The sequence below is a fragment of the Oryctolagus cuniculus genome, chromosome 6, assembly GCF_051225735.1.
Source record: "Oryctolagus cuniculus isolate XC-2025 breed Fujian yellow rabbit chromosome 6, ASM5122573v1, whole genome shotgun sequence".
Classification (NCBI taxonomy): Eukaryota; Metazoa; Chordata; class Mammalia; order Lagomorpha; family Leporidae; genus Oryctolagus; species Oryctolagus cuniculus.
In genome coordinates, this window is record NC_142872.1 from 21,599,064 (window position 1) to 21,615,191 (window position 16,128).

General features: G+C 40.6%; 1 protein-coding gene across 2 annotated transcripts in view; it reads right to left on the reverse strand.

The window, feature by feature from the left end:
• The window catches only part of FNIP1 (folliculin interacting protein 1), a 131,456-nt gene that overhangs the window by 23,889 nt on the left and 91,439 nt on the right, over window positions 1–16,128 (reverse strand). For both annotated transcript variants that reach the window (XM_008254986.5, XM_008254985.5), the window contains 3 exons: window positions 15,426–15,561; window positions 13,168–13,369; window positions 9,256–9,341 (listed from right to left, as the gene is read on the reverse strand). In XM_008254986.5, the coding sequence (XP_008253208.3) occupies window positions 9,256–9,341; window positions 13,168–13,369; window positions 15,426–15,561 (424 nt within the window). The remainder of the gene's footprint in view (window positions 1–9,255; window positions 9,342–13,167; window positions 13,370–15,425; window positions 15,562–16,128) is intronic.

Sequence of the window (16,128 nt, forward strand, 5' to 3'; positions counted from 1 at the left end):
GATGCAGGTTCTAGGTGGTTATCATTAACAATGTGGAAGTAATGGTTTCTTCTAAAACTCCCTTTTTTTTTTTTTTTTTTTTTTTTGACAGGCAGAGTGGACAGTGAGAAAGAGAGACAGAGAGAAAGGTCTTCCTTTTCTGTTGGTTCACCCCTCAATGGCCGCTGCGGCCGGCACACTGCACTGATCCAAAGCCAGGAGCCAGGTGCTTCTCCTGGTCTCCCATGAGGGTGCAGGGCCCAAGCACCTGGGCCATCCTCCACTGCACTCCCTGGCCACAGCAGAGAGCTGGCCTGGAAGAGGAGCAACCGGGACAGAATCCGGCACCCCGACCGGGACTAGAACCCAGGGTGCCGGCGCTGCAGGCGAAAGATTAGCCTATTGAACCGTGGAGCCAGCCAACTCCTCTCTTTCTTTCCCCAATGACTGCCCTCTCCATCAATACTAAGTAGGTTCAGTAATCTGTTCCCTTATTTTTCCTAGTCTATGCCCAAAGAATGAAATATCCCTTTAGTTGGAAGGAAACAGGGAACATGATTTACTGATACATACAAAAGCTAAGTACAAGTCTAAGGACCTCATTGTTGCCAGGCAGCAATGCTAACTAAATGTGCTTCCTTCCTGCTTCTCTAGGTTTCAGGTTTCCGTGCATGTGTAAATCATTTCCTTCTTCTTTTCAACTGTCCAAAATTTATGAATCATCTGGTCTCAAATAACAACATACTCTTTAAAAATTACATATTTGTTATTTTTTAATAATCCCTTAACTTGGGGATGGGCATTTTGTGCAGCAGTTAAGATGCTAGCTGCAATGCCCATATCCCAAATCAGAATGCCTGGGTTTGTACCCAGCCTCCACTTCAGATCTGTTTTCCTACTAAGCAGGTCCCAAAAGGCAGAGATGATGGTTCAAGTTGCTGGGTCCTTGTCACCCACATGAGAGATGCGGCTTGAAAACTGCTCAATCCTGGTTTCTGCCTAGCCCAGCGCTGGCTGTTTCAAGCATTTGGGAATGGACCTGCAAATGGAATATATTACTCCTTCTCTTTCTGCCTTTCAAATAAATAGGTAATTTTAAAAAGTACATGATCTAGCTTCATTATTTGAAACAGTTATTTCTTTTTTCTTTCTTTCTTTCTTTTTTTTTTTTTTTGACAGGCAGAGTGGATAGTGAGAGAGAGAGACAGAGAGAAAGGTCTTCCTTTTGCCGTTGGTTCACCCTCCAATGGCCGCCACGCTGTGGCCAGCGCACCATGCTGATCCGATGGCAGGAGCCAGGTACTTATCCTGGTCTCCTATGGGGTGCAGGGCCCAAGCACTTGGGCCATCCTCCACTGCACTCCCTGGGCCACAGCAGAGAGCTGGCCTGGAAGAGGGGCAACTGGGACAGAATCCTGCGCCCCGACTGGGACTAGAACCCGGTGTGCCAGCGCCGCAAAGTGGAGGATTAGCCTAGTGAGCCGCGGCGCCGGCTAAAACAGTTATTTCTATAAAGATGATGCAGGCACTAAATTTGCTATGAACTACGGCTCCTAGGAGAAACAGAGTTAATTAAGTTTCTTTGAGCTTCTGGTCAAAACATTTTCACTAACCAATTAATGTATAGCCTTGTTTTCATGTAGGTTTTTATTTAAAGATACCACAATTTAATATATAATATTGATTCAGTAATACTGAGATCACGGCCAAAAAGACTATATTTACTCATGCCTGAATGAAGCTTACCTGACACATGTATTTTCTTCTATAAGGCACATAATAATAGCCTTGCATATAGCATTTTAGCAGTATACTTAAGGGCATTTTTAAAAATTTATTTACTTATTTAAGAGGCAGAGAGTGACAAAGAGCTCCTGTCTGTTAGTTCAGTACCCAAATATCCAAAATGACTAAAGCCAGAAGCCAGGAACTCCATCCCTGTCTCACACGTGCATGGCAGAAACTCAATTATTTGAGCCATCACCACTGTCTGCTAGAACCCACACCAGCAGGATGCTGAAATCAGAAGGTAATCTGATGTGGGACATGGGTGTCCCAATCAACACTTAACCACCAGGCCAAATGCTATGTGTAACAGCAAAAGCACTAACAGAAAGAACAAAAGTGCTACAAACTTTGCACTACATAAATCTCCAAAGGGCATTTGTTTACAGTAAAAGAACTGAAACAAGGCAGCGGTCTGCTTTGTATGACCTAATCTGGAAAGATTGTTTCAGGTGACTAAAATTTTTTACCACTCTGTGAATATCTGCTATCTACTGTAAAAGCACTGTATTTACATTTTGGGGTAACAAATAATGAGTCAGTGAATTCTAAAATAAAAATATCACTATGATGATCATTTGCATTTGATAAAGCATTTCCAGGGTATTTTAAAAATATTTTAAAAATGTTTGCCTTAAGGCCTTCAGAATTGCAAAGTGACTGAAGTAAAATAAATTTAATACAGGGGCAGGCGCTGTGGTGTAGTGGGTAAAGCAGTGCCTGCATCCCATATGGGCGCGGGTTTGTGTCCCGGCTGCTCCACTTCCCATCTGGCTCTCTGCTATGGCCTGGGAAAGCAGCAGAGGATGGCCCAAGTCCTTGGGCCCCTGCACCCATGTGGGGGACCCAGGGGAGGCTCCTGGCTTCAGACTGGCACAGCTCCTGCCGTGGTGGCCAACTGGGGAGTGAACCAGCGGATAGAAGACCTTTCTATCTCTGTCTCTGTCTCCGTCTCTCTCGCTCTCTCTCTCTCTGCCTCTCCTTCTCTCTCTGTGTAGCTCTAACTTTCAAATAAATTAATAATTTTTTTAAAAAATTTAATACAAACGGGAGGATACACAATCATGACATGCACTTTAAATGATTTTGTAATTCACATGTAATAAACTCCACACAATCTTGAAATTCTAAGTCTAGGTCATTTGTACTATTCAATACCAAAACAACTGGTTCACAGATACTTAATTAAAATTTTTAAAATCATGTGGCATAACGGGTAAAGCCGCTACCTGAAGCGCCAGCATCCCATATGGGCGCTAGTTTATGTCCCAGCTGCTCCACTTCCCATCCAGCTCTCTGCTATGGCCTGGGAAAGCAGTAGAAGATGGCCCAAGGCCTTGGGCCCTTGCACCCATGTGGGAGACTTGGAAGCAGCTCCTGGCTCCTGGCTTTGGATTGACGCAGCTCCGGCCATTGCAGCCATTTGGGGAGTGAACCATTGGATGGAAGACCTCTCTCTCTGCCTCTCTGTCTCTCTCTGTGTAACTCTTTCAAATAAATAATAAATCTTTAAAAAAATATTTTTTTAATCAAGGAGGATGTTTTGGGGCCGGTGTTGTGGAACATTGGGTTAAGCTGCCACTTGCAAAACTGCCATCCTCTGTCAGTGTACCAGTTCAAGTCCTGGATCCTCCTTTTCCCATCCAGCTTCCTGCTAGTGCCCTGGGAAAGCAGCAGATAACGGCTAGGTAGTCCCTGTCACCTACATGGGAGACCTGGATGGAGTTACTATGTCCTAGCTTCAGCCTGGTCCAGCTCTGACTGTTCTGGGTACGTGGGGAGTGAACCAGCAGACAGAAGATTCTCATTCTTTCTCTCTCACTCTACCCCCACCTCTCTCTCCCTCTCAGTCTGCCTGTCACTCTTTGCCTTTTCAAATTAAGGGGAAAAAAAGATTGTTTATATAAGAAACAGCAGGATCAGTATTCTTTGAGGAAAGAGTATTAGGACAGCATTTGCTACTGTGCTAAGTTCAGTGGAATCTATGGTGATAGTATTTCCTCAGAGCCCAAGCAGAGACTCTTGACCTTTTGTCACAAAGTTTGTAACTGCTGAAAACAAACTGTCAATCCAACAGTGTTACTAACAGCTTCAAGTGCAAGGGCAAAAGGATTCTTTTAGGCAAATAAGCAAAAAGAATTGTTAAAAACATACATTTATAATAATGAGTGCAAAGTTGACCAAACAAATTAATTAAAAAAATAAATAAAATAACTGATAATTCATTGTGCATTTCTTTTACATTAGAGGCACAGTGTCTGCTTTAGGACAAACAAATCCATAAAAATTTTTGGTTAAATTTTCAAGCAAACTGTATGCTGTTTAGAAAATGTACAGTTTATAATGTTTCATGCTTCTCAATTACTTACATTCATAGGTTTCTGACAAAGAAACCACCCTAGAATGTGTGAGTGTGTGAGAGAGAGAGAAATAGAGAGAAACACTTGAATTAGTTAAGCTCAATTTTCCAACTAAGCAAATGGCACATGTACTGCTGTAGCATAACACTGTCAATAAACCATCAGAATAGATAAATAACCATTGCACCCAGTTAGTAAATGTTTCACCTTACCATATTAGGTGTAACACACCTTGGCTTCAATACAACGTGAAAGTTCTACCTTTACATACTCAGACATTCTCAAGAGTTGCAAATTGTTCATAAATACATAACTCCTCTCACAGGCTGACTCTACATCCCTATGCAGGGCTGCACAACAACTTGACATGAAAATTGGAGAAACATCCCTTTGTGTTTGTGATAAAGGGAGCAGAAGAGCAGAAAAATCAACAATTTGGCAATATGCCCTACAGCAATCTTTGAAACACAAGAGATTTCCTTCCCTCACAGGAAAATTATTCCTTATCAGACCTGAGAGCAGCAATTAGACAACTCCAAATCCCAATGCCTTCCCGGCTCACCTATGGGGATAAACAAAAAATGCCAAAAAATGCTTCTGAAGGTTATGGCCCGGGATTCAGGCTCAAAGACAACTGAGACATAAAATACAACATTCCCCATCCTCACTCCCACATCTGAATACTGTATACATACTTGACTCCAATATAACAACACTGGATTACAATGGCAAGAGCTATCAGACATAGAATCTATTTAAAAAAACAGGTCTTAGAAAACCCAAAGAGTAAAGGAGAGAGAGAGAGAAAAAAAAAAAAACAGAAACTATGTAATAATTAATCTTTTGATACCCCAACTACAGCAAATATTAACATAAGACAAGCTCCTAAACAGATTCAAATAAAAAGTCATTTTTCAAAAAAGATTTATTTATTTTAAAAGCAGAGTTAGAGAGAGAGAGAGAAAGAGAGAGAGAAATCTTCCACCCCATAATTAATTCCCCCAAATGCCTCAATGGCCGGAGCTGGTTCAGGCCAAAGCCAGTAGCCTATACCTTCATCCAGATCTCCCACATGGGAGGCAGGAACCGAAGCATTTGAGCCACCTTCCACTGCTTTCCCAGGCACATTACCAGGGAGCTAGTGGGGCTGGTGTCATGATGCAGCAATTGAAGCTGCTGCTTGAGATACTAACATCCTATATTGAAGTACTGGCTGCTACGCTTCAGATCCAGCTCCCTGCTAATTTATCTGGGAAAGCATGGAAAGATGGTCCCCTCTACCCCTGCTGGAGACTCCAGTGAAGTTCCAGGATCCTGGCTTTCGCATGGCTAAGAACTAGTTATTGAGTCTATTTGGGGAGTGAATTTGTAGGCAGAAGATTTCTGACAGACTACCTTTAAAATAAATAAAATAAATCTTAAAAAAAAAAAAAGTTACTGGGGCCAGCGCTGTGGCACAGTGGGTTAATACCCTGGCCTGAAGCGCCAGCATCCTATATGGGCGCCAGTTTGAGACCCGGCTACTCCACTTCCTGTCCAGCTCTCTGCCATGGCTCGGGAAAGTAGTAGAAGATGGCCCAAGTTCTTGGGCCCCTGCATCCACGTGGGAGACCTGGAAGAAGCTCCTGGCTCCTGGCTTCAGATCGGCAAAGCTCTGGCCGTTGCGGACATCTGGGGAGTGAACCAGCGGATGGAAGATCTCTCCCTCTCTCTCTCTCTCTCTGCCTCTTCTCTCTCTGTGTAACTCTGACTTTCAAATAAATAAATCTTTTAAAAAAAGTTACTAAACTTAGTTCCTATTTTTTATATATCCAGTTTTCAACAAAAAATTACAAGTCAACTAAAAGATAACAAAAAACAATAGGAAGAGACAAAGAAAGCATCAGAATCAAACTCAGATATGACACAGATTTTAGACTTAACCAGACTGGGTATTAAAATAACTATGATTATTATGTCAATGGCTCTAGTATCCAAAGCAATACCAGATGAGCAAGACAGCAGAGGAAATCAAAATGCTGAGAAAGAACCAAAAGGAAAGGATAAAAATCAAAAATAATACAAAAGAAATGAGGAATGCTATTGATGAGCTCATTAGTAGACTGGACACCACCAAGGAAAGACTCAGTAAGCTTGAAGGTATGTCAATAAAATCTTCCCACACTGAAAGGCCAAGAGAATAAAGGATGAAACCGAACAGCCAGGAACTGTGGGACAATTACTAAAAGTGTTAACGCAGTGTACCTATAATGGGGATACCAACTGCAGAAAGAAGGAAACAGAAGAAATATGAATAATAGCTGAAAATCTGAAAAATAAACAACAAACCAGCCGGCACCGTGGCTCAATAGGCTAATCCTCTACCTTGCGGCGCCAGCACACCGGGTTCTAGACCCGGTTGGGGCGCCGGATTCTGTCCCGGTTGCCCCTCTTCCAGGCCAGCTCTCTGCTGTGGCCTGGGAGTGCAGTGGAGGATGGCCCAGGTGCTTGGGCCCTGCACCCCATGGGAGACCAGGAAAAGCACCTAGATCCTGGCTCCTGCCATCGGATCAGCGCGGTGCGCCGGCTGCAGCGGCGGCCATTGGAGGGTGAACCAACGGCAAAGGAAGACCTTTCTCTCTCTGTCTCTCTCTCACTGTCCACTCTGCCTGTCAAAAATTAAAAAAAAAAAAAAACAACAAACCATAGAACGAGGAAGCTCACAGAATACCAAGCAGGAAAAATACCAAAGAATGTACAGCTACATATGTCATATTCAAAGAAAGCCAAAGACAAAGAGAAAATCTTGACTGAAGCCAAAGGGAATAAAAATCTTACCATATGTAAGAATAAAACTTACATAACAGTTCATGTCTGAAATCACACAAGGAAAAAGACGATGGAGGAAAATATTTAGAGTGCTGAGAAAAAACATCAACTTATAGTTCTGTATCCAACAAACTTACTATTCAAAAGGGAAAGTTCTACATAAATTCTGAAAGGAAGAATGTCAGAAAGAGATACAGGTAAAATAAAGTACTTTCATTTTCTTACCCTTAGTGGATCTACCTAATAGAAAACTAGTTTTAAAAATGACAACGTACTGAATAATTGTAACTAATGGAAGTATGAAATAAATGACTGCAATGTTGTAAGAGATGTTAGGCAGGAATTGAAGATATTCTGTTATAAGGTATGTTCACACCTATAAAGCAGTATAGGATTATTCAAAAGAAGACTTAAGATGACATAAAAATGTATATTGTGGGGGCTAGCACAGTGCAGTGGTTAAGCTGCCACATAAGAGTGTGGGTTCAAGTCCGGCTGCTCCATTTCTAGTCCAGCTCCCTGCTATAGCAGCCAGGAAAAAAACAGAAGGCTGTCCAAGTACCTGGGACCCCTGAATCCACGTGGGAGACCAGTGTGGAGTTTCTGGCACCTGGCTTCAGTCTGGCCCAGCCCTGGCTATTGTGGCCATTTGTAGGACTGATCCAGAGGATGGGAAGACCACCCTACACCCCATCTCTCCCTCTGTGTCACTCTGCCTTTCAAATAAAAAAACAAACAAATAAATCTTTTTAAAAAGTATACTGCAGTGGTACAGTGGTTTAAGCTGCCACTTGCAAAAATGGAGTCCCATAAGCCAATCTAAGTCCTAGCTGCTCCACTTCCCATCTAGTTCCTTGCTAGTATGCCTGGGGAAGCAGAAGATGACGACCCAGGCACTTGAGTCCCAGCCACCTGGGAGACTTGAATGAAGCTCCTGGCTCTGTAATCCTGCCTTTCAAATAAGTAAGCAAATTTTTAAAACAAACAAACAAAACCCTACAAATTACATTTGAATCCCTATAATTTCAGCATATAATCCTACAGGATCACAAGCTAAAATAACCTCTCATGTTAGTCCAGAAGATCCTTACCTCAATAAAAGACTACATACACAGTTGTAGATGAAACATACACCTTTTCTAAAAGTGAAGTAAATGCACTTCTAATGCCAATAACTCTTTGGTAGTAGACAGACTTTTTTTTCTTTTAAAGATTTATTTATTCGAAAGTCAGAGTTACACAGAGAGAGGAGAGGCAGAGAGAGAGAGGGAGAGGTCTTCCATTCGCTGGTTCACTCCCCAGATGGCCGCAACGGCTGGAGCTACACCCATCAGAAGCCAGGAGCTAGGAGCTTCTTCCGGGTCTCCCACGTGGGTGCAGGGGCCCAAGGACTTGGGCCATCTCCCACTGCTTTCCCAGGCCATAGCAGAGAGCTGGATCAGAAGTGGAGCAGCTGGGTTTCGAACCAGCGCCCAAATGGGATCCCAGCGCTTCAGGCCAGGGTGTTAACCCACTGCGCCACAGCGCCAGCCCTTAGATATATATTTTATATTTCAGTTATCATGATCCTATTTTTATAGCTAGCTTATTACAGCAAAGAATACTGATTCCTCATCCATGGTAATAAAGTTTCATTTGAAATAAATTTATTTAAGTACAAAAGTGGGTCAATTTAAACAGAAACTTTAAATTAAAATGGCACAGATAACATACAGATTTGGCAAAACTGTGAAGGTATGATGAGAGTGACTAAAACTGCGTCAAGCAGCACTACTTTAAGTTGTACCTGACACAGAAAACAACGGCACCACTGAGGAGAAACATTCTGATTAATATCTTACGTAACTATCTAATTTTATTCTTACAATAATCTCTATCAGTTTATCATTAAGTTAAATTTACATATTCTAGGTCAGAAAACTGTGTCACATCTAGAGAAAGGATAATGCAACAGATAGTCGGACTATCAACATGTTTCTTACTTCTATGGATATAAAAACATCTGATTACTGTCACTGGCTAAAAAAACTCAGAAGCCCAAGAGACAAAAAAGCAAGTTTCTACTGAAACAAAGTTCTCTTCTACTTTTTCAATACAGAAATCCATACCAGTATAGCTCTCAAATATGCTTAAACCCCAAGCACATTTGAGATTCAGTTACATAGGAACCAAAGAACTGATGATTTACACTCTTATATGACCATGAAACAGAGAAATTTAAAGAATTAAATTTTACTCGAATAAATTACAGAACAGAAAAACAAATCTTCCTGTAATACATTGTGAAGCAACTCAACATTATGGAAAGCTGGGGAATATGTACCTGAATTCATTTAGGGCATCAACTATTCGATTATATGCCAAACTCCTCTGACTTGCATCAGCTGATCTGCGACTCATTTTCATAGCCTTGAAAATAATCATTAAAAAATTAATTTTTATATCAGTGGTAAGCAAACATGAGAAAATAAATGAAAGAAAACATAGCGTACTTATACACACTGCAGCAACATCCTTATCTGGAAAGAAACAAAGATGGTATATATACATATGTATAATGGCTTTCTTTGGTGATTCAAATGTTAATTTTTTAAAGACTATTTATTTGAAAGGTAAAGTGATGGAGACAGCGAGAAACAGAGAGAGGGAAACATTTTCCACTTGCTGGTTCACTCCCCAAATGACCACAATTAAGCCAAGTGCTAGGAACTCCACCCAGGTCTGCAACGTGGATGGCAGGGTTCCTTCCAACTGCTTTCCCAGGCACATCACCAGGGAGCCAGAACCAGAAATGGAGCAGCTGCTGGTGTTTTAAGAGACTGCTTAATCAACTACACCACAGTGCCAGCCTCAAAATTTTTTATTTTAACTGCTGAGCTACAGAATGACAACACACAAACTGAACTTGACAGTTTCTAAGTTACAAGAAACTACTTTTTCCAGAAACAAAACAAGGCAAAATTATAACTCAGTAACAATAATCCACTGGTTTATTCTTGTATTCCACAGACAATGCTTTAATTGTTTTATTAAACATCTAGAATACAGGGAGGGTGTCTGAGGCAGTGGTTAAGCTGCTACTTAGGATGCCTCCATCTCATATTGGAGTGCCTAGTTCAAGTACTGGCTCCTCTGCTTCCAATTCAGCTTCCTGCAACTGTGCATCCTGCAAGGCAGGAATATGATGGCTCAAAAATTTGGGTTTCTGCTACCACCTGGAAGACCCAGATTGACTATTTAGCACTGAATATCAGCCTGGCCCAGCTCAGGCTGTTGTGGGCATTTAGAAGTACATGGAAGTTCTCTGTCTTGTTTCTCTGTCTCCATCTCTTTCAAATGAAATGAAAATAAAAAATTTTTAAATCTGGAATATAAATATTCCACTGAAAAATACCTCAAGTGATTAGTAATATTTTCTTTCTTAAAAAAATATTTGACCAACATTAAAAGCCTTGATCTAGACAAACAAAAAGGCAGAACTGGTTTGGGATACAAAGGCCTAAAAGAACTTTACAATGTAAAGTTATGATTTTTTCCAAGAGAATTTAATTCTAAATTCTTCATGCAGTTATAAGCTTTAAAATGTTTTTAAAACATAGATATTTAAATGAAAGTTAGACTACTAGAGGCCAGAAAACAAACTGCACATGATAAAAGTGGAATTTAGTTTTTCCAAACTATTCAGAGACTGACAATTTATAATGAAGTAACTATTCTTTCGAAGTAACTATTCTTTTATTAGAACATGGTCCTCTTCCTTAATTTTATCAGACATTACACTACAGATCTCAGCACAGAATTCAAAGTAAATGCCACAATGCTTAGAGACAAAATCCACAGATTAAAATATATATATATATATATAAAGGATCCTTTTAGATAACTTCTTTGTACAGTCCAGTGTCATCTAAATTTTAACACTGACTACTACAGCACTTTCATAAATAATTCCATTTATGCAAAGCATTCATTCAGTTTTATCTTTCAGCTTAGTAAAAAATGGAATACTAAATTTGAACAAATATCAAAACAGCTATAAATATTAACAGTGTACACTTTAGGTTACAGAATGGTCAAAGTACTAAAACATGAGGACAGTTAAAAAGTAATCTTTAATAAATCTTTTGGTGCCCATTTCAAGTTTTTATAAAGCTTTCATTTCTTCTTCAAATATCCAAAATGTCAGCTTAGCTATAACAAAGACTGGATGACTTTGTCAGCAACACATGACAGAAAGGGACAGCAGCCAACTAAAGAAAATGTAACCGAAGTCTTAAGAAAATGCCTTTACTCATCTTTTCAGTTTAAAAAAAAAAAACTGATAATGGGGCCAGCACTGCGAAATTGTAGGGTAAGCCTCCGCCTGGGGCGTCAACATCCCATATGGGTGCCGGTTTGTTGGCTGCACCTCTTCCTATTCAGCTCTCTGCTTACAGCCTGGGAAAGCAGTGGAGGATGGCTCAAATGCACCTGCATGGGAGACCCAGAAGAAGCTCTTGGCTCCTGGTTTCAGATCAGCCCAACTCCAGTGGTTATTGCCATTTGGGGAGTGAACCAGCAGAAGGAGGATCTTTCTCTGTGTCTCTCCCTCTCTGATTATAACTCTCTCAAAATAAATGAATAAATATTTTTTAGAAGAAAAGAAAAAAAACCTGATAATGACATCCTTGTTTTTTTATCAGATTCAATGTAAATAACATTGTTTCTTCTCACAGCCAGATAGATGATCCTTAATCACTTTTGAGTCCCTAAGATGCTCTCTTCACTTAGCTGCCTCCCAAAACTCTCATTTTTCCTCCACTCCTTTTCCATCCCCTCTGCGGGTTCCTTCTCATTTTCTGAAACTCTAACTGCTGAAATGCTCCATAACTGCTGATATTCTTCCATCACACCTTTTCCATCTACAGTCTTTCACATTTTAGTATAGATAAGTCCATCCTAACTACTCAGGTGAAAAATCTTAAGAGTCAACCTCGACTATTCTCTTTCTCTAGTGGGAACCCGCTAGAGAGTTTTGTGTGGAAGAATAATATTATTTATTAGGATCATGCTTAATGCTGGTGGAATATAAAGCAACTTCAGAAAATTCACTGAAAATATGTATTATTTAAAAAATGCATGGATTTCAAAATTTTTTGCATCAACAATAAACTTTTTTTTTTTTTTTTTTGACAGAGTGGACAGTGAGAGAGAGAGACAGAGAGGAGAAAGGTCTTCCTTTACCGTTGGTTCACCCTCCGGCTGGCGCGCTGCGGCCGGCGCACCACACTGATCTGAAGCCAGGAGCCAGGTGCTTCTTCTGGTCTCCCATGAGGGTGCAGGGCCCAAGAACTTGGGCCATCCTCCACTGCACTCCTGGGCCACAGCAGAGAGCTGGACTGGAAGAGGAGCAACCAGGACAGAATCCGGCGCCTTGACCAGGAATAGAACCTGGTGTGCTGGTGCCGCAGGCGGAGGATTAGCCTAGTGAGCTGCGGCGCCAGCCAACAATAAACTTTTAATTTCATTTTCCACGAACTCTCTGAATATCTCTTTTATACCTTTCCATTTTGTTTTTCTCTATAGCATTTATTAATATCTAAAATAACAGGGCCGGCGCCGTGGCTCACTAGGCTAATCCTCCGCCTAGCAGCGCCGGCACACCGGGTTCTAGTCCAGGTTGGGGCGCCGGATTCTGTCCCAGTTGCCCCTCTTCCAGGCCAGCTCTCTGCTGTGGCCAGGGAGTGCAGTGGAGGATGGCCCAGGTGCTTGGGCCCTACACCCCATGGGAGACCAGGAAAAGCTCCTGGCTCCTGCCATCGGATCAGTGCGGTGCACTGGCCGCAGTGTGCCGGCCGCGGCGGCCATTGGAGGGTGAACCAACGGCAAAGGAAGACCTTTCTCTCTGTCTCTCTCTCTCTCACTGTCCACTCTGCCTGTCAAAAAAAAAAAATATCTAAAATAACAGATGGACATTGGTTGATCTGCTGTCCCATGAGGTCAGAAGTGTTGTTTTTTTGAATAGGGCTTGCTACTTTGCAGTGTCTCATATATTCATTTTTTGATTGAATAAATCAATGACTTAAATCTTTTATTAGGCAGTAAACTCCTTAAAAAGGGCTGAATACATTTGCACCTTACACAGCACTTTGTAGAGCATTCACACATTGCCTATAAACATACTGCTTAATCAGAAGAATAAAATGCAAAGAAAAAAAGATAAAAATAATTTTAAGATGTAAATAACTATGCTTACCTGTTCTATTGCACTCTTTAATTTGTTCATGTGGCTCTCAAACAGAGGAAAATGTGAAAAAAAGAATTCATTAAATTTGTTATTTTCATCTTCATCTTTGGACAGTGAAAAGATTACCCCAATTGCAATTTTCTTTTTCCTCACAATTCCTGGGTTGGGGCCACAGCTTTCATCTGACAGATTAAAACTTTCTTCTATAGACCTTGAAAATAAAATTTTTCATGTTAAAAAATGAAATTAATTGACTTAACAATTCAATCTTCTTGCTCATTAAATGTAAACAAGCTAAAAGTCTGTTGCTATTTTATGAAATACATCTAATATTTCATATCAACTATATATATTTTTCTGAGAAATCATTAGCTATTCTTCCATGCTCACATTTTTCACAGAAAAGTTTACTAAACAGAGTGCAAACTGTTTCACCAAATTAGAAGTTGCTAAAGAAGCAGAAAGTCCCAACTCATACTCAATTCTGAAGCCTATGAATTCCTAGATTTATAAAATGACTCTGATAAAATCTCTTCATTGTCCTAGGATCTTCTTGATTTCCTTTTGATTCTAAGAATTAAATCAGGAGAAGGAATAGAGGGAGTGAGTAAACGAGAAAATAAGATGTTTCTAAAAAACATTAATTTGCAAAACTAGAAACCTGAAAAACTGAAATATCAAAACATGCACTGCATGGATCAAGAAGCTAAACATAAAATTCCTAGAAGAAAACAAAGGGTAAAAGCTTCATGATATTGAACTTGGAAATGGTTTCTTGAATATAATATAAAAGGTACAGGCAAAAAAAATACATAAATTAGACTACATAAAAATTTAAAATGTTATACATAAAAAGACATTATCAACAGGGCAAAAGCAAGCCATGGAATGGGAGATGCTATTTGAAAACAATATATATGACAAGGAGTTAACATCCAAAATATGTAAGAACTCTCACAACTCAACAACAAAAACAAGCAAACTCAAATAAAAACTGGACAAAGAACTGAAGCAGTCATTTATCGAAGAAGATATATAAATGTCCAATAAACACCCGAAGAGATGTTCAACATCACTAATCATTAGGAAAATAGAAATGAAAACCACAATTAAAAAAAAAAACCTTTCATGACAATTAGTATAGGTATACATAGGTATATAATATTAATTTTTCTTAAAAAAAGAGAATAACACATATTAGTGACAATGTGGACAAACTAGAACCCTTATACTGTGAGGGGTGGGGGGGATATAAGATGGTGCAGACACCATGGAAAGCAGTGAAACTCCTCAAAAAAATGGAATTATTGCATGATCCAGCAATTTGGCTTCTGAGTATGTACCCCAAAGAACTGAGCACAGGTATTCTATCAGAGATCTATATACTCCTATTCACAGCAGCGGTATTCACAATAGCCAAAAGATGGAATGTCCATCAATTGATGAATGTCTGAATGTCCATCAACATATGAATGGATAAACAAAATGTGGTAAAAAAGTAATGACGGCTGGCACCGTGGCTCACTAGGCTAATCCTCTGCCTTGCAGCGCCGGCACACCGGGTTCTAGTCCCGGTCGGGGCACCGGATTCTGTCCCGGTTGCTCCTCTTCCAGGCCAGCTCTCTGCTGTGGCCTGGGAGTGCAGTGGAGGATGGCCCAAGTGCTTGGGCCCTGCACCGCATGGGAGACCAGGATAAGTACCTGGCTCCTGCCATCGGATCAGCGCGGTGCACCGGCCGCAGCGGCCATTGGAGGGTGAACCTACGACAATGGCAGACCTTTCTCTCTGTCTCTCTCTCTCACTGTCCACTCTGCCTGTCAAAAAAAAAAAAAAAAAAAAAAAAAAAGTAATGAATTTCTGACACATGCAACAAGATGGATGAGTCTTGAAGACATTATGGGAAAACTGTACTTATATAAAGCACCTATAGTAGTCAAATCAGAGAGACAGAAAAGTGGTATAAAGAGGAAGGGAAAAAGGAACAGGGAGTGAAATGGGTACAGAATTTCAGTTTGGTAATATGAAAAAGTTCTGGAGTCAGAACCATATACAACAATGGAGGTTCTTTAATGCCAATACTCCTTGCAACTAAAAATGAATAAAATGGTAAATTATTTGTATAACTTACAACACTAAGAAAATTTAGTAAGTTTTGTAAGTTTTCAGTTCCAGACTTTAAATGCACAAATTACAAGTTCAGGCTCTAAAAAATCACATTAAAATTGGATTTAAGGAACTATTCAAACCTGTTTACATTCCAACTTACCATCTAGGAAATACCCCATTTTCCAAACTTGTTGTTTGGCTGCGGCGCCAACGTCGCTGGTAGCTGCTAGCACAACTCCGAGTAAGGGAGGAGTTTGGAGAGGGAAATGGAGTGATAAGCAAGCTGCTGAGAGATGCTGTTAAGTCAGAAAAACAAGCATAATGTGTAAGTTGTTAATTGGCAACTTTGTTTTCAACAAATTAAAGAAGAAAGTGACTGAAATTTTCATTTGCATCAGGAGCCTCTAAAATTTCCATTAAAAAATACATTAGGTTGAGGTGGTTGACCTAGCAGTGAAGACGCCTGTCGTCCCACAAAGGTGTATTTGGATTAAACCACTGGGCTCTGGCTCCTGACTCCAGCTTCCTGCTAATGGAGAATCTGGGAGGCAGCAGGGATGGCTCCAGCAATTCAGTTCCTGCCTCCCGTGTGAGAGATCCAGACTGAGTTCCCGGCCCAGCCCTGGCGGATGGGGGCAACTAAGGAGTCAGCCAGCACATAGCAGTGCAGGAGCACGCCCACTCACTCTCTCTCATGGGAGCGCACATACATGCTCTCTCTGCTTCCTGCTCCCTCTGTTTAAATAAATAAATAATTTTTTAATAGTGAAAAACACCTCATTCTCAGAGTAAGGTCTCAGAGGAGATAAATAACATGTTAACAGTGTACTGGCCAGAGACCAGGAGATTCCACTCTAAGAGAA